At 46.4% G+C, this 19,469-nt stretch overlaps 1 protein-coding gene across 1 annotated transcript in view; it reads left to right on the top strand.

Annotated features, from left to right (window-relative positions):
- The first annotated feature begins 7,388 nt into the window (after positions 1–7,388).
- The window catches only part of LOC139273064 (metastasis-associated protein MTA3-like), a 355,482-nt gene continuing 343,401 nt past the window's right edge, over positions 7,389–19,469 (top strand). Inside the window, exons 1-3 of the mRNA XM_070889376.1 lie at positions 7,389–7,670; positions 11,863–11,930; positions 16,893–16,986. Of these exons, the coding sequence (XP_070745477.1) occupies positions 7,643–7,670; positions 11,863–11,930; positions 16,893–16,986 (190 nt within the window). The 5' untranslated portion in view covers positions 7,389–7,642. The remainder of the gene's footprint in view (positions 7,671–11,862; positions 11,931–16,892; positions 16,987–19,469) is intronic.

Raw genomic sequence — 19,469 nt, 5'->3', positions numbered from 1 at the left:
TCTAGTTTGTTTTGTGACAATATCGTAAATTTTATACCAACTGGCCCAGTACTATTGTAAAAACAAATGGCATTTTCTCCACGAATATATGTTAACTGTTGTCATTCTTTATAAAGCAATTTAGAATATATCAACCAGTACGAGAATTAAAATAAATTACCTACTTCGCGCAATGGACAGGCATATATATAGGGACAAGTCTGGAATTTATCCTTAGACCGATACACTGTACTTTTGTTGAAACATCTAACAACGTCTCATTCACCCCAAACATTTAGCATACAGAGTATGTGTTTTAATATAAAGCATCTTTATTTGGAAAGTAATAATTTGACATGTTCAATACAGACTAGGACTGTTTAAAAAGTTCGTAAGGTTTACTGAAAAATGAAACTATAGGATTGTCACTTCAAATAACGAATTCAATGCATTCACGTATAGAGATGGGAATATACATTCTTTCAGCCAACATGTAGCTTTGTTATTACATGTAAGTGACTTAACGCCATAGAAATACAAAGGACGGTGTTCTTGCACTCCAACAGAGTGCACACCCAGAATACCCAGAGGCGAACTTTCAGAATACCCAGCAATTCACGCCCAATGTGCTTCGTATGAAATAAACTACCAAGAATAGATTGGCAATGTCCTAGCCTCATTTGTCTTTATTATAACTCGAAAAATCTACAAATAGCTCCGTTTTTGGAAGGTTTGGCTTTCGTCTGACATTATTACTGACAAGTACTATTTATCTCGGACAACTGATTACTCTTCTGATATTTTTCAGAATGATTTAAGCCTCGCAATAGAAGTGTAGTGTCTGCGTTCCCACATGTTAGAAGAAGGCCATTCTGTAAAAGATGCAGTAAACCTTAATCAGTCTAGTTGAAGATTGCCTCAAAACATTGAAGTAAGCGTACCTTATCCGTGTTTCTGACTTTCCTTTATATTATTACCTTATTTCAATACTAATTAGATTTTTACTGAAAAATCAGGATTATTTTTCTTGATTGTATCAGGTTTACTCCCTTTTTACATTGAAATTATATTTGCCCTTTTTCCACATGCTGATTTACTGACCCAGATATACATTGTGCATATTTAGCACAAAGCTACACCTATTACAGTAAATTAAGGGCCTCATTCTAGCTGGATCTCAGAAATACCAACCCAAGAGCAGCATGCAGTTATTGCACAGTGAGAAGTAATTATGGTTAAAGGGTTTACAGTTCTTCAATTCGCTATGCACCTTCAATGAAATCGATTTCAGGTCAAGAAAAAAACCTTTGTAAACTGAGAAAACTCTGTTCAGTAAGTTGTGCAAAGATCATGTGCATCAGGTTCTGTACATAAAAGTGTTCACCAGGACGTGAATTGAAATTTGTAGCTAAGAAACTACATTGCAAGGCGCTTTATATAGGTTTATAGTTTCATCCGGGCGTACACTTAATATTTCAATGAGAAAGAATTTGATCTGCAATAACAAACGATACATATTCCCACTAACTACTGAACTAAAGGGATGTCAGGTCACAGCAAAATACGTCTTGGCGAACGGCACCCGTCCAGCAACCTTCGTACTTCTTTCAATACCTCACTCGGGAATCGTGGCCCCGCAACCGCGCATTCCATGATGAGTTTGCTCTCATGTCACGTGATCCAAATCTAAAACCTGGTGTTAACTATAGCGCGGCGAATGATCACCAGAAATGTTCTCATGCGTTCAAAACAAACTGACTTTGTACTGCAGCGTGTAAGATGCTTAATTTATCTCTCAAATCAAACAACCTATCTTCAATTCACATTGACCACTCCTCCCATCAGTACTGTGATCAGAAAGTGACAGATTAGAATGTTTCATTCAGCACAAAGGCCAGATTTCGTCAATACAAAGCTCCCATTGCTACCACTGCCAGTGGAACGATTATCAATATTGAGTACTCTTTCCAGTGTTTAGAAGTTCTGTAGCTTGCTCCGTTAGCCACCACATTGGTTGGAACTCACTGGAACCCCACCTTGTTGAATGTGTATAATTATTTTCAAGACCTAATCTTCACTGTAACTACTCCACTTTAGATTCTGTTCTTGAATAGATCAGAAACCACTGACATTTTTATGTGATCTGCCCAATTTTGCCACGGGACGATTCATTCTAAGAGAAACCAGCCATCAAACAAGTACAGAGTGACTTTCGGGCACTGATTTTGGATATGGTTTTAAAATAATTTTATCCTATGAGCAATATTGGTTTATTAGAATGAGGTCCTTAATTTACTATCAATAAAAAAACATTATGTCATATCTCATTAAAATTCAATTTCTCAAATTAGAGTGCCATTAATGGCCATTTTATCTCGCCACAGTTCAAATGGAAAATTCGGAAGAAATCTGTGACACACATTTTGGGTTATGACTGTTCACTTCTGATCAAAGTGAATTCAGATTAGGAATAAGATTAAGATGTGATAAAAAAGAAATATTAGACTAGTGACAACAAATGTAACCCCATCAAATGCTTTATAAATAACCCTGGAATTACGAGGGTTGCTGTGATAATACCCAGTATGCAGGGGTACAGCAAGTAATCAGGAAGACAAATTGAATGTTGGCCTTTATTGCAAGGAAGATAGAGTATAAAAGCAGAGAAGTCCTGCTACAACTGTACAGGGTATTGGTGAGGCCTGCATACTGCGTACAGTTTTGGTCTCTGTATTTAAGGAAGAATATACTTGCATTGGAGGCAGTTCAGAGAAGATTCACTAGGTTGATTCTGGAGATGAGGGGGTTGACTTATGAGGAAAGGTTGAGTAGGTTGGGCCTCATTGGAGTTCAGAAATGAGAGGTGATCTTATTGAAACATATAAGATAATGAGGGGGCTCGACAAGGTGGATGCAGAGGATATTTCCACTCATAGGGGAAACTGAAACTAGGGAACATAGTAATTTAAAACTGAGATGAGGAGGAATTTCTTCTCTCAGAGGGTTGTAAATCTCTGCCCCAGAGAGCTGTGGAGGCTGGGTCATTGAATATATTTAAGGTGGAGATAGACAGATTTTTGAGTGATAATGGAATAAAGGGTTATGGGGAGCGGGCAGGGAAGTGGAGCTGAGTCCATGCTCAGATCAGCCATGATCTTATTAAATGGCGGAGCAGGCTCGAGGGGCCCAATGGCCTACTCCTACTCCTGCTCCTATTTCTTATGTATTCTTATGTTATGTTACTCAACTTCATCACATAACCGAATTCAAAATATAATGAAGCTCGATGTCAGTCCACACACAGAGATCTGAATGACACCGTGCGAGATACTATTCTGCCATTAATGATTATTTCGGGATTAGACTATCCCAGCTGCACGGTGTCATCCTCTGTTCTGCGTTCCTGTAAGTCTAGTAAGGAATTACATCTAATATCAACATGTTTGTAAATAAACTCACCTGAACTAGCTAACACAATCCGAGTCAAAAATCTGCATTTAGGCACAATCCTACAACATCATTATGATTTGTTTGATCGTTGGAAGGCCCTATTGCCACACTTGTGCTCTGTGTCTGTTGTGACAGATAGCGGAAATTGTAATACATAAACTGTTAAAACAATAGACATTATGTATACACACATGTAATCTATGTATGACATGGTGCTGTCATTTCGCCAGTTTTTTGTGTAGGGCAATCTGAGAGCTACTGTTCACTTCTCTGGACCTCGTGGTTGTGACGGACTGAATTCAACCGATGCTAAAACCCAAATAGAGAACGAAATGTTAAACCTGACTATATATTTATATCTTGTTTCCTGACAGTGAAGCTTTTAAAGTCCCCGTACGGTGCTGTTGTCAATGACAGTGTCCGTTCTGTGAGTGTCAGGTGCCAGTCTGCACCCTCCTTTCTCCAATAAGCCTGATGCAATGGTTCCACATATCCGTTAACACTGTGCCTTTAACCCACTCCGCTCCGAGAGCCGAACATTGCCGAAGTGTCTAGTGACGTCAGGCTCCAGCGTACCCGGGCCCAGTCCCCCTGCGGCGGGGGTGGGGAGGAGGGAGGGAGGGAGGAGAGGGGAGGGGGAAGAGGGAGAGATGAGAGGGGAGGGGGAAGAGGGAGAGCTGGGAGGGAGGAGGGAGAGCTTTGAGGGAGGAGAGGAGGGAGAGCTGGGGGGGGAGGGAGGAGAGCTGGGAGGGAGGGAGAGTTGGGAGGAGAGGGGGTGGGGAGGAGGGGGGAGAGGGGGAGGAGGGAGCTGGGAGGGAGGGAGAGGGAGGGAGGAGAGTTAGAGGAGGAGAGCTGGGAGGGAGGAGAGGGGAGGGAGAGCTGGGAGGGAGGGGGGTTGGGGAGGATGGAGAGTTGGGAGGGAGGGAGGAGAGGGGGAGGAGGGAGAGCTGGGAGGGAGGGAGGAGAGGGGCTGGGGAGGAGGGACAGCTGGGAGGGAGGGAGGAGAGGGGAAGGGGGAGGGAGAGTTGGGAGGGAGGAGGGGGAGGAGGGAGAGCTGGGAGGGAGGGAGGAGAGGTGGAGGGAGAGCTGGGAGGGAGGGAGGAGGGGGGGAGGGAGAGTTGGGAGAGAGGGAGGGAGGTGGAGGGGGAGGGAGAGCTGGAAGGGTGGGGGGATGGAGAAAGAGGGGAGGGGAAATGGGAGGCAGGGTAGAGGGGAAGGGGAGAGGGGAAGAGGAGGAGTGGGAAGAGGGCGAGGGGAATGAGGGGGAGGGAGACAAGGGAGGGGGAAGAGGGAGGGGTAAGGGGGAGGGTGAAGAAGGGGGAGGGAGAAGAGGGGAGGGGAGGTGGAAAGAGGGAGAGAGAGAGGGAGGAAGGGTATTGGAAGAGGGGTAGGGTAATGGGGAGAATGGGAGGAAGGAGGAGGGGGAATGGGAGGGAGGGAGGATGGAAGGCGAGGAGTGGGACGAGGGGGAAGGGAAGGTGGGTGAAGCTAGAGGGGAGTTGGGGGGGAAGGGGGAAGAGGAAAAGGCAAAGGGGAAAGTGGGGGAAGGAGAAGGATGAATGAGAGGAGGGGGAAGAATAGAAGGGAAGGGAGGGGGAAAGAGAGTGGTGGGAGATGGAGGAAGAGGGTGGTGGGGGTGGATGGAGAGGGAGGGGGTAGGAGGAGAGGAGGGGAAGCTTGGGGAGAGGGGGATGGGGGAGTGGAAGAGGTGGCAGAAGGGGATGAGGAGCTAGAGGATGAGGAAGGGAGAAGGGATGAGGGGGAAAGGATGGGGAGTGTTAGGGGAAGAGGTAATTGGGAGTGGGAAGGGGATGAGGGAGAAGGATTGAGGGGGGATGGAATGAGGGACGGGGAAGGGAGAGGGGAGGAGAAGTGGGAGGAAGGGAAGGTAAGAGGGGAAATGGGAAAGAAAAAGAGGGTATGGGAAAATGGGGAGGGGGAAAAGGAGGGGAAGAGAGGAGGGGGCAGAGGATGGGAAGAGGAGTGAGGGATGGAGGGAGGGGGCAAGGGATGAGTAGGGAGGTTGAAGGGAGGGGGAGGGGATGAGGAGGGAGGGGGAAGAGTGGAGGTGGAGGGTGTGGGGATAAGGGGAGGGGTAAGGGGTGGGTGAGAGGGTAACTGGTGGGTGTGGGTGAGGGTGAAATAGCTTGTAAATGGCAAGGGGTGGGTGTGGGGTAAGGGATGGGTGAGGGTAAAGGATGGGGAAGGGTGTGGGTGAGGGTAAGGAGTGGGTGGGGTGGGTGAGGGTAAGGTGTGGGTGAGGGGGTAGTGTGACGTGGGTGGGTGTAAGGGGGTGGGGTGGGTAGGTATGAGGTGATGAGTGGGGGGGTAAGGGGTGGGGTGTGGGGGTGTGTGGTTGAGGTGGGTGAGGGGGTGAGTGAGGGAGGGGGATATGATGTGGGTGGTAGGTATGAGGTGATGGGTGTGGGGGTAAGGGTGGTTGAGGGGATGGGTGAAGGAGGGGGTAAGGGGTGGTGTGGGTGGTAGGTATGAGGTAATGGGTGTGGGGCTAAGTCTGGTTGAGGATGTGGGTGAGGAGGGGGTAAGGGGTGGGTGTGGTGGTAGGTATGAGGTGATGGGTGTGGGGGTAAGTGTGCTTGAGAGGATGGGTGAAAGAGGGGGTAAGGGGTGGGTGAGGGGGCAGGCTTGACGTGAGTGGTGTGGGGGTAAGGGGTGGGTGAGGGGGCAGGTTTGAGGTGTGGGGGTAAGGGGTGGGTGTGGGTGAGGGGGAAGGTTTGGGGTGAAGGGTGTGGGGGTAAGGGATGGGTGAGGGGGCAGGTTTGAGGTGTGGGGGTAAAGGTTGTTTGTGGGTGAGGGGGCAGGTTTGAGATGAAGGGTGTGGGGATAAGGGGTGGGTTGTGGGGGCAGGTTTGGGGTGAAGGGTGTGGGAGTAAGGGGTGGGGTGTGGGTGAGGGGGCAGGTTTGGGGTGAAGGGTGTGGGGTAAGGGGTGGGTGAGTTGGCAGGTTTGGGGTGAAGGGTGTGGGGGTAAAGGGTGGGGTGTGGGTGAGGGGGAAGGTTTGGGGTGAAGGGTGTGGGGGTAAGGAGTGGGTGAGGGGGCAGGTTTGGGGTGAAGGGTGTGGGGGTAAGGGGTGGGTGAGGGGGCAGGTTTGGGGTGAAGGGTGTGGGGGTAAGGGGTGGGTGAGGGGGCAGGTTTGAGGTGTGGGGGTAAAGGTTGTTTGTGGGTGAGAGGGCAGGTTCGAGATGAAGGGTGTGGTGATAAGGGGTGGGTGTGGGGGCAGGTTTGGGGTGAAGGGTGTGGGGGTAAGGGGTGGGGTGTGGGTGAGGGGGCAGGTTTGGGGTGAAGGGTGTGGGGTAAGGGGTGGGTGAGTTGGCAGGTTTGGGGTGAAGGGTGTGGGGGTAAAGGGTGGGGTGTGGGTGAGGGGGAAGGTTTGGGGTAAAGGGTGTGGGGGTAAGGGGTGGGTGAGGGTGCAGGTTTGGGGTGAAGGGTGTGGGGGTAAGGGGTGGGTGTGGGTGAGGGGGCAGGTTTGGGGTGAAGGGTGTGGGGGTAAGGGGTGGGTGAGGGGGCAGGCTTAAGGTGAGGGGTGTGGGGGTAAGGGTGAGGGGGCAGGTTTGAGGTGTGGGGGTAAAGGGTGTGTGTCGGTGAGGGGGCAGGTTTGAGACGAAGGGTGTGGGATAAGGGGTGAGTGAGGGGGCAGGTTTGGGGGAAGGGTGTGGGGGTAAGGGGCGGGGTGTGGGTGAGGGGGCAGGTTTGGGATGAAGGGTGTGGGGGTAAGGGGTGGGGTGTGGGTGAGGGGGCAGGTTTGAGATGAAGGGTGTGGGTGAGGGGGCAGGTTTGGGGTGAAGGGTGTGGGGGTAAGGGGCGGGGTGTGGGTGAGGGGGCAGGTTTGAGATGAAGGGTGTGGGTGAGGGGGCAGGTTTGGGGTGAAGGGTGTGGGGTTAAGGGGTGGGGTGTGAGGTGGGAGTCAGGAGGGGGAGGGGCGAGTGGAGGATGGGGGAGGGGTGTCAGGGAGCTGCTCGAGGCCGGTTTGGCCGCGGCGCCGCCACAACAGCAGGAGGCGACGGAAGGAGCAGGAAGCTCCCGGTCACTCGGGTAGCCCTCCTTCCCTCCTCACTCCCTCCCTCCCTCTTCCCCTCACACTCGGGACCCCTTAAAGGCAGCGAACCGGGAGACACCGCCTCCTCCTCCCCCTCCCGGTCCAACAGCAGCTTCTCACCAACCGGGGGAAAAAAAACAATAATAAAAGGGGCGGAATGGCGGCAAATATGTACAGGGTCGGAGGTAGGTGGCGGATTGTGTTTGTTTATTGATTGAAATGGGCGGCGGGAGGTGATCAGTTTGTGAATTGGTCAAAGACCCGGGGCCTCTCCGGCGTTATTGTCGATTTTTTTCTCTCTTGTTGTGAAACTGCAGCTCTAAATAATAACAACACGTTTTAAAAAAATAAATAAAATAAAAACAATAAACTGGGAAAGTTCATCGTCAGGACTCACTTGGTCAATATATATATATCCCCCGCCCTCCCTCCCCCCAAAAACTACTCTTAATATTTAGCAAAGTTGTTTGAAGTGGTTGCTGACCATGTTGGGGAGTAGTTGGTGTGCGAGGCGGCGGGGCTCAGTGACTGGGATTGAACCCAGTTATCAGCAGGGTGGAAAATGGCGAAGTGACACTTGCTCACCCTCGGTGCTAGGCCTGCACCTTAAAACCAGCCGGGGTGCCCTGCCACCGCTCCTCGCTCCCTTTTACAGGTAGCACAACAGCCATCCATTCCCACATAATCGCCCTCTTTCATCAACAATCCAGTAGTGATCACGGTGTAAACTCAAAATAAAGACAAATGCATTTTTATTTTTAGGAGAAGAGATGCCATTTTTTTGATGTACATTTATATAAAAAAATATATACATAAAGGGAAAAAGCATGGCTGCAACATCACCGGGCAGATGATCTGTGTTAGCAGCCACCAGTTTCTGTTAACCTTTCAGATGCCGGCCGCCTCTTCCCTCTCAGGGGAGAATTTCAGACAGCCATTTATTACCAGCTCGTTTGAGAAGCATCGTGTGATGGTGAAGGATAAATTGCTGTACTTTCGGAATAGTGATCCAACTACATGGGGTGATGGCTACAGTTAATTTTCAGCAAAGGAAATGTTTATGTTTTTTTGCATCAATAATGGAATTTTAAATTTGTTGTGTTCAATTTCAAATGAAATGATTAGAAATATTTTGTCAATTCAACTCTCTTCCCAAAGCCATTGATGTTAGAGTGTGGTTCCTTTGGCACTATTTACCCTCTGATACCTCACCCAAGTAAATGTTGCTCGTGTGTAAGCCTAGATAGGAACATTAAGACTAGGAGTAGGCCGTTCACCCCCTCGAGCCTAGTTTGCCATTCAGTTAGCTCATGGTTGAGCGGCAAGTGTTTGTGGTGAGATGCGGTGAATGTTTATGGCGGAGGAGCGGTGAGAGATCCTAGCAGAAGTGCGACAGATGAGGTTACAGGGCCCAGAAGAGCGAGGGCCTAGAGGCAGCAAGGGCCAGCCCACACTGTGATATGTGTGCGCACTAGATCCATGCAGCAGAGCAGGTCTCCAGTCGTCCTGGTTAACCCTTGCCACTGGATAAAGGCCTAGCTCTGTCAAGCCCGTGTGGTGGCTGGTGTGCAACGGTCACCACATGTTTAAAAAATTCACGTACTGGCATCTTCCACCCCCTCAATTGGAGTTCAGGACTGGAACATTGGGTCCTTCATCGAAACACCTGTGAACTCATGGGAGCAAGTCATCCTCGTTCAAGGGACTGCCTATGATGATGATGATAATTGTTGAGCTGTGCCTCAACTCCATTAACCTGCATTTGCTCCATATCATAGAAACATAGAAACATAGAAAATAGGTGCAGGAGTAGGCCATTCGGCCCTTCTAGCCTGCACCGCCATTCAATGAGTTCATGGCTGAACATTCAACTTCAGTACCCCATTCCTGCTTTCTCGCCATACCCCTTGATCCCCCTAGTAGTAAGGACCTCATCTAACTCCTTTTTGAATATATTTAGTGAATTGGCCTCAACAACTTTCTGTGGTAGAGAATTTCACAGGTTCACCACTCTCTGGGTGAAGAAGTTCCTCCGCATCTCGGTCCTAAATGGCTTACCCCTTATCCTTAGACTGTGACCTCTGGTTCTGGACTTCCCCAACATTGGGAACATTCTTCCTGCATCTAACCTGTCTAACCCCGTCAGAATTTTAAATGTTTCTATGAGGTCCCCTCTCATTCTTCTGAACTCCAGTGAATACAAGCCCAGTTGATCCAGTCTTTCTTGATAGGTCAGTCCCACCATCCCGGGAATCAGTCTGGTGAACCTTCGCTGCACTCCCTCAATAGCAAGAATGTCCTTCCTCAGGTTAGGAGACCAAAACTGTACACAATACTCCAGGTGTGGCCTCACCAATGCCCTGTACAACTGTAGCAACACCTCCCTGCCCCTGTACTCAAATCCCCTTGCTATGAAGGCCAACATGCCATTTGCTTTCTTAACCGCCTGCTGCACCTGCATGCCAACCTTCAATGACTGATGTACCATGACACCCAGGTCTCTTTGCACCTCCCCTTTTCCTAATCTGTCACCATTCAGATAATAGTCTGTCTCTCTGTTTTTACCACCAAAGTGGATAACCTCACATTTATCCACATTATACTTCATCTGCCATGCATTTGCCCACTCACCTAACCTATCCAAGTCGCTCTGCAGCCTCACAGCATCCTCCTCGCAGCTCACACTGCCACCCAACTTAGTGTCATCCGCAAATTTGGAGATACTACGTTTAATCCCCTCATCTAAATCATTAATGTACAGTGTAAACAGCTGGGGCCCCAGCACAGAACCTTGCGGTACCCCACTAGTCACTGCCTGCCATTCTGAAAAGTACCCATTTACTCCTACTCTTTGCTTCCTGTCTGACAACCAGTTCTCAATCCATGTCAGTACACTACCCCCAATCCCATGTGCTCTAACTTTGCACATCAATCTCTTGTATGGGACCTTGTCGAACACCTTCTGAAAGTCCAAATATACCACATCAACTGGTTCTCCCTTGTCCACTCTACTGGAAACATCCTCAAAAAATTCCAGAAGATTTGTCAAGCATGATTTCCCTTTCACAAATCCATGCTGACTTGGACCTATCATGTCACCTCTTTCCAAATGCACTGTTATGACATCCTTAATAATTGATTCCATCATTTTACCCACTACCGATGTCAGGCTGACCGGTCTATAATTCCCTGTTTTCTCTCTCCCTCCTTTTTTTAAAAAGTGGGGTTACATTGGCTACCCTCCACTCTATAGGAACTGATCCAGAGTCAATGGAATGTTGGAAAATGACTGTCAACGCATCCACTATTTCCAAGGCCACCTCCTTAAGTACTCTGGGATGCAGTCCATCAGGCCCTGGGGATTTATCGGCCTTCAATCCCATCAATTTCCCCAACACAATTTCCCGGCTAATAAGGATTTCCCTCAGTTCCTCCTCCTTACTAGACCCCCCGACCCCTTTTATAACTGGAAGGTTGTTCGTGTCCTCCTTCGTGAATACCGAACCAAAGTATTTGTTCAGTTGGTCCGCCATTTCTTTGTTCCCCGTTATGACTTCCCCTGATTCTGACTGCAGGGGACCTACGTTTGTCTTTACTAACCTTTTTCTCTTTACATATCTATAGAAACTTTTGCAATCCGTCTTAATGTTCCCTGCAAGCTTCTTCTCATACTCCATTTTCCCTGCCCTAATCAAACCCTTTGTCCTCCTCTGCTGAGTTCTAAATTTCTCCCAGTCCCCAGGTTCGCTTGATACCCTTACCTAACAAAAATCTGTAGATCTCAATTTTGAAAACTCCAATTGACCCAGCATCTGCAGCCTTTTGGGGGAAAGAATTCCAGATTTCTACTACTGTTTTGTGTGGAAAAAGTCCGTCCTGATTTCATCCCCTGAATGGCCTAATTCTCATTTTAAGATTATGCCCCCTTGTTCCTGATTTTCCCCCACCAGAGGAAATAGTTCCTCTCTATCTTTCCTACCGAATCCTTTTAACATTTTTAACACCTCACTCAGATCACCCCTCAATACTTAAGGGAATACAAGCCAAGTTTATGCAAATGGTTGCCAATATTCATTGATACTGAGTATGTTCTTGAATTTGGGAGTCGTTGGGGCTGAGCCCAATCTGGTTGATTGTGGAGGCTGTCAGATTCAAACTCAAAAGTATCCCCACTTGGATCACTGGGTCAGGAGGAGGAGCTCTGGATGATTTGCTTCTTAACTTGGCAGTGCTGGGGTCATTTGTGGCCTGTGCTTCTGTTACCACCACAGCTGAGATCAGAAAATTAACTACTGAGCCATTGGGGAGCTAGGTGTAAACACTCTTGATGTTTGGAATGTTGATGTGATTTTACTGGCTTTCACTTTTTTGTTACAGACTATGTTTACTTCGAAAATTCTTCCAGTAATCCTTACCTAATAAGAAGAATAGAAGAACTCAATAAGGTATTTTAAATGAAATTTCACTCTAATTTTTCTCCCTTTCATATTTTCCCATCTCTGTTCTTTCTGGGCCATAGGATATGAGTAACTGAGAAGATGTGTGGCCTGTAGCTAGATTTTTGCCAGTTCACTGTACTCCAGTTGTCACATCACATATGAGAGCATCCTGGGCATTATTCCCCTCTTGTTTTTCTCTCTTTCTTTAGAAAACTGCTGGTCTCCTATGAAGTCAGCCTTGGCTCAGTGGTAGCACTCACCTCTGAGTCAGAAGGTCATGAGTTCAAGTGCCAATTCGGAGACTTTAGCACACAATCTAGACTGACATTTCAGTGCCGTACTCCGGGAGCGCACTGTTGGAGATGTGTATTTCCGATGAAATGTCAAACCCTTTGGGTAAAATTTTTTGAAGAAGAGCAGGAAAGTTCTCCAGGTGTCTTAGCCAACATTTATCTCTCAGCCAATGCCTGTAAAACAAATTATCTCGTCATTTATCTTTTTGCGGTTTGTGGGTCCTTGTGTGAAAATTAATGGTAATGTAACTACTACACCACAGTACCAGCTTAGTCAAAGATTTAGATCTTTTTTTGTGTGATGGTATCAGTTTTTCTTCAAATAAAATATTATTTTCACCCCTTTTCCAATAACAATTCCCTGTGCCATATACAACTCGATGATTCTATTTCAGCTATCTGCCAATAGTGTTGTGACACTGGGTACCAGGAGTTGCACAGGCAGTCTGGAGGACACTTCCTACCTGTAGAAAAGTGCTTGGCTTTGCAACGACTCCACTCATGCATATCTGATTGTAGCCGGAGCATCTCCAGTAAATGCTTCTACACTCATAGTCACCTTGGAATTCCTCAAGGATCCATCCTTGGCCACCTCCTCCTTCCATATCTAGATGCGGCCCCTTGGTGACAACCATCTGCAAACATGAGTCAGCTTCAACATGTACGCTGATGACATCCAGCTCTGCCTCTCCTCAATCTCTCTTGATCTCTCCATTGCCTCTGCTGTCAGACTGCTTGTGTGACATCCAGTTATAGATGAGCCTCAATTTCCTCCTGATAAAATTCGGAAGACATAAGGCCATTTCTTTTGGCTCCCACCCCAAACTCCGTACCCCTGCCATTGACTCCTACTGCTGTCTCAGGCTGAACCAGACTCCTTCCAATCTCGGCATGCTATATGACCTAGAGCTGATCTTCCAGCCCTATTTTCTCCTATTCGGAGAGAGCACCTACTTCCATCTCTATAACATTACCTGCTTCCGACTCTACCTCAGCTTAACTGCTGTTGAAACTTTCATTCAAGCTTTTTCTACCTCCAGACTTGTCTGTTCCAGTGCTCTCCTGACCAGCATCCCATCCTTCACCCTGTGTAAACTCAATCTCCTCCAAAACTCTGCTGCCTATATCATATCTGGCACTGTCCTGCTTAGCCATCGTGTCTGTCCTCGCTGACCTATATTGGCTCCCAGTCTTCCAATGCTTCAAATTAAAAATGAAGTCTCTTCATGGCCTTGTTAGTCCTATCTCTGTAACCTTCTCCATGGCTACAACCGCCCTCCCCTGATCTCTCTGTTCCTTTGACGGCAGCCTCTTGTGCGTCGCCTTCCCTTTGCCCTACTGTCGGGACCTGTGCCTTCAGCCACATAGACACCATACTTTGGTATTCTCTTCCTAAACTTTTATCCATTTTTAAGACCCTCCTTAAACCCACCTCTTTTAGCAAGCGTTTGGACACTCCTTATATATCCTCCTTTGACTCTGTCCATTTTTCCTGTGTGTTTCTGTGAACCACCTTGGGGCATTTTTCTATGTTAAACCTGCTTTTTAAATGCAAGTTATACCAGGATTTTAGTGGTGTAGGAATAAATGGTGCAAATCGGAGCCCCATCCCTCCATAGGTCTCGGTGTTGATACTCCAATCATGTTTCCCACTTCCTTGAAGATTTTACTCCGAGGAATTTGGTGTTTGGTAAACTACTTACTTCCTGTAATTGGATCGTACACGAATGATTACGAGTGCGGGCATTCAAAGTAGCTGGTGATTGATATAATTCCATGACTACTACTTTTTGAATTCATGTGACACATTTGCAGAGAGCTTTGCTCTTCCTGGGTCAGTGCACTTTGCAGTAGTCAAGTATTACTTATGAGAATGGGGTGAAGTGCAAATAAATTACATTATCAGTCTTGTTTTGTTACAGGGTCCTCTTATGTCAGTTGATCATGAAATAGTAATAATTATGGAGAAATCTAGCTGCCACCTCGATCACCTCTGATCCCTTTTTTGAGGGTGCTACATAAGAAATTAGTTATCAGTACAGATATAAATTGACTTTGGCTGTGAATACAATGCTTCCAATAGATTAGACTGCACCTTGGTGGTGGATAAAATTATAGTGTCTGTAATACAGGAGGAAATTAATGAACACTTAGAAAAGTATGGGCTAGCCAGAGAGAGTCAGCATGGACTTATAAAAACTAGATCTTGCTTGACTAATTTGATTGAATTCTTTTGAGGGAATCACTGCCTATGGATGAAAGGGGGCGCAGTGGATGTTATATATAAAAACTTACTTTGGTAAGGTACATGTTAAAAGCTTGTTATGAAAATGAAGGCATGTGATATTAAAATAAATTCAGCCCTTTTTCTTTTTTGTATGAGGTGGGAAATTAATGATGTAGAGTTAGGTCTAGCTAAATGTTCATTTATCTTAAATCATAAGAAAACTAAGGATAGCATTGCATGTTGGGATTGGCATGCCAGAGCACTCTGAAAATCAAGAGGAAAGTGGAACAGAAGTAAAAGAATGCGGTAGATGGCACTGAATTTTCAGTTTGGAAAAATTCAAAGGCTGCAACCTTACCCTGAGAACACAGCCTCACTCTTTGCTCCAGCCTCAGCTTGAGACCCAACATATGCTTTTTGAAGAGGGTTGCAGCAGAGAGAGCAGGACAATTATGAGGAGCATTGTACACATACATGCATTAAAATCAGAAGATTAAAATCTTCCTTTGGGAATAACGGTGATGTGATGCAGTAACTCCTTGGAGCACGAGAAATTTGAACCTGCTAAATTTAATATGCATGCGGACTGCTGCTGGCATCAGTCTTGATCGGGCAGATCTCCACTGAATCAAAAAGAGGAAGGTCTCAGAGTTGAACCTGAGATAGATGTTAATTTATTATATTAACAATATCGTTACACATATTCCCAGCAGAATGTGTATGTTTTTGGCCTGAGTGTGTTTTTTTACATTTTTTAAAGTAAAATCCTGGGTATGTCCTTGTGTGCCTCTGATTCTGCACAAGCTTTGTTCTGCTCTTCCCTATTGGGGTGAAGCAGAAACCCCAATTTTAACTCTGGCCAGACTTTGGATGGGAGGATAGCAAGGTGAGTTGTCACCCGCTACTCCAGAAATGAGGCCTGGGTTATTTTAACTCTTGGGCCTCAGTTAAATCCCGATGGCCAACTTTGTGTCTGCAGTGGGCTAGAAGCGGCTGAAAATTGCGTGGCCCGGAGGTTGCCTGCCAACATAAGGTAGGTGGATCGGCTTGCGGGGCCTCCTTGTGTTCAGGAAGGGGAATGGCGGGGGAGGTGGAGGTGGAGGTGGAGGTGGTGGTCTGTAGCAAGGAAGGCTGAAGCTTTCCTTGTGGGGTGCGCTTGTGTGCTCCTTCTAGCCCCACAAGAAAAATAAACCTGCCTGTCTGAGCCTCTCTCATTCCTGCTTCCCAGTTCAACACACCAGTTAAAATTGCAGTCGGACCCTGATGATGTAATTGGGACCAAACTTGCATCTATAAAGAAGACCCCGTTGGCTTTGGCCAGATGTCCTTGCTGCCTGCTGAGTAAAGCAGGCTAAAATATGGAATGATGGGTTCCTGGCGGCTTTCTGATGAGTACATAACCTGGGCAACTTTAACTACCCACTCGTTTGGTTTATGCTGGGTAGGTAGGGTTAAAAAGGATATAGAGGCAGTGGAGAGGGTGCAAAAACGATTACAAGGGTGATACCAGAAATGAGGTTATACCGATCAGGAAACGATGAAAGACTGGCTCTCTTTTCGCTTAAAAGGAGAAGGCTGAGCAGTGACCTGATAGAGGTCTTTAAGATTATGAACGGTTTTGATAAGAGTAGACAGAGAGAGAGTGTTTCCACTTGTTGGGAAGAGCAAAACTAGAGTCCATTAATATAAGATAGTCACCATGAAATCAAATAGGGAATTTGGAAGAAACTTCTTTATCTAGAGAGTGGTGAGCATGTGGAACTCGCTACCACAGGGAGTGGTTGGAGTGAATAGTATAGATGCATTTAAGGGGAAGCGGGACAAGCATATAAGGGAGAAGGGAATAGAGAGTTATGCTGGTAAAGTTCGATGAGGAAAGATGGGAGGAGGCTCGAGTGGACCATAAACACTGGCATACACTGGTTGGGCCGAATGACCTGTTTCTGTGCTGTATATCTTATGTAAAATCATCCCCACAGAATAATGAGATGGTGCCGTTAAACCGAGTGGGAAAAGTCAGCCCAAGCATCTCTTGCACATTTCTAGTGAGTGGTTCAACCGGTCTGTTGTCTTGGTTTGAGTGTGGTGAGTGGAGGGGGTGTAATTGAACACAAAGGTTAGAAGAGAGTTATGGGACCCTTTTTTTAATTGGGCAGAGGAAGTTACTTTCCATGAAACATCTTAAGAAATAATGAGCTAAATGTGCACTCCTCCTTGGGTTGTCAACCTGGCATCCATTTTCCTCACACCTCTGAAATGCCTTGGGTTGTTTTTCTACATTAAAGTCGCTATATAAATGCAAGTGGTTGTCGTGAAACATATACATCATCTATATGTAAACATCATGTTCTGATCCATGCATTTCTGTTACTGATTATTAAACATGTAATGCAGGTTTACGCCCTAAAAAAGCACGGTTTGATATTTTTACTGTTCTGTTCTTTCCAGACAGCAAGTGGTAATGTGGAAGCAAAAGTGGTCTGTTTTTACCGGCGCCGGGACATTTCAAACAGTCTAATAGTACTTGCCGATAAACATGCAAGTAAGTTTAGTTTAAATTATCCTAAGACTTTAAATGCTGAATTTGAAGTTTTTGATTAACTTTGTGATCTATGGCAGCAAATTTGTACCAAAATAAGACTATGTAACAGTTTAAAATATGTTTATTCGGTAAAGCAAATTGGACAGTTTATCCATGGTTCTGTAACTGTTTCTGTACATTAATAGGCAATTGTAGAGCATATTATTTATTTTTGTACAACAGAATATTGGGCTCAATTTTCCCCGATTTGCGCTGTTTTTTTTGGTGCGCGCCGCTTTTTTTGGCCTACATGTTAAAAATCCAAGTTTTCCTAATCTTTGTGCGCCAGTGTAACTCAGTTACGATTTTTTTAGGTTCTTATTTTATTGCGTCATAGGGGGCGTAACCTGATGTCTGCACCAGTTTTTCACAATTATGGAAGTTTGGCCAATTTAAATTTCTCCTAGGATGGCGTATGTGACTACTCCCGATAAACCTTCTGGGCACTTAAGAGGAACCAGCGCACATTAAAACATCGGTGTAGAAAAGATGCCATTGTTTTTATGCGAAGTTTTGGTGGGAGTCAAGTACACATAAATATCCATAATCAAGCTTAAATTTTTAAAACTTAAAACGCAGGAAATGGAAGTTTAATGGAATTCTTTAAGTTTTGATTTTTTAAAAACTGACACACCACCACCGAACGAGTCCAAACCGGGCTCGAGGGTCGGATCATTGACTGGCAGAATCGGTCCCTCCCCGCACATGGGCTCAGCTTGAAAAGAAGTTCCGGGGGGGTTGGGTGGGGGGGGGCTGTGGAAGGCGAATGGAAGGCATTAGAAGCCTGCAACACGCATCAAACGAAACCCGGGTATGTTTCCCGATCATTGCGCCTGCTCAGAGCTTGTGTGGTCCATACTAGGGCGTTGACCTTGGGGGCGAGAGAACAAAGAACCTTGTCCTGCCTGCCGTTTTGAGCTTCTTGCAAAGGTAGAATTTAATCATGCGGGCAATACTGACCATGCCATACCTTGTACAAGCCTTCTGCATGATGGTGCTGCGGAGAATACAATTGATTCGATGTCATCGCATGAGGAAGTTCAGAGCATGTGATGGGCAGGAGGTCTTACCCACATCGGGTATGTCGAGACAGGCGTTTGTACCTGCACCCGAGTGATGCAGACTGAGTCAGAAGGCAAAGTTGTAACTGAGATCTGTGAGTTAGTAAAAGCAGACTTGCAACCTAGAAGCGTCAGGAGGATCGCTTTGTCAGTTGAAGTGAAGGTTACAGCTGCACTTTCATTCTACGCATCTGGATCGTTCCGGGCCACAACTGGGGATGTGTGCGCCATTTCTCAACATGCAACACATATCTGCATTCAGCAGGTGACTGCTGCACTATATGCCTGGAGGAATGACTACATAAAGTTCCCCATTACCGCCCAGGCAATGCGTGAAAGGGCTGTGGGCTTCTCCAGGATTGCTGGCTTCCTAAAGGTACATTGATTGTACCCACATCGTCTTGCGATCACCTTTGGAGGATTCCAAGATGTACAGGAACAGAAAAGGCTTTCACTCCATTAATGTGCAGCTCGTGTGTGACGACATGCATCGCATCATGTCAGTTGACGCGAGATATCCTGGGAGCACCCATGATGCGTTCATCCAAGCAAGAGCGTTATATCTGCCATGTTTCAGTCGCAGCCAGAAGGGCAGAGCTGGCTACTGGGAGACAAAGGGTATGGCCTCGCCATCTGGCTCATGACGCCTCTACGCGTAATCCTGACAGAAGCTGACCGGGAATACAACATGTCGCACATTGCGACGCGCAGATAATAGAGAGGACCATTGACGTCTTGAAACAGCGTTTCCGATGTCTGGACCATTCCGGAGGCTATTTGCAATCCTCCCTTGAGATTGTCGGTCAGTTCACTGTTGTGTGCTGCATGCTGCATAACTTAAGCTATCATGAGGCAGCAGCAGCTGGTAGTAAAAGACCCACCTGAGGTGGCTGATGATGAGGAAGATGCAGATGACGAGAAGGAGGAAGCCATGCAACTACCTGAACCCGGAGCATGTCGGCGGAGGAAGGCGGGCTATTGTACCCCTTTAACGATTGCTCGAGTCTTGTGCCAGCAACTCATCCATGAACGCTTTGTTACCTGAAGGCTCAGCGGCAACTATTCCACATGGACCATCTTTACTGTTTAGACTTGTTCTGTAACGTTGTGTTGTGTAATGGAACAAATGATGGAAATGATTCTTGTTTACTTCAAAAAGTTGTGTTAATAATGGAACAAATAAAGTAAATGGTTCAGTTATAATGTAAAATATATTTTATTCAAATGTTAAACAAAAATTTGTTTGTACTTTAATAAAAATATTCTTGTATCAAACTTTAAAGTTTTCAATTAAGATCACGTACAAACTTGTAAATTTAGATAACTTATACACAACTTTTAATTTGAGAACAGTTACAACAGTAAGAATAATAATATCAGCAA

Source organism: Pristiophorus japonicus, chromosome 9 (assembly GCF_044704955.1).
Source record: "Pristiophorus japonicus isolate sPriJap1 chromosome 9, sPriJap1.hap1, whole genome shotgun sequence".
Classification (NCBI taxonomy): Eukaryota; Metazoa; Chordata; class Chondrichthyes; family Pristiophoridae; genus Pristiophorus; species Pristiophorus japonicus.
This window is presented reverse-complemented; position numbering and strand designations above follow the sequence as displayed.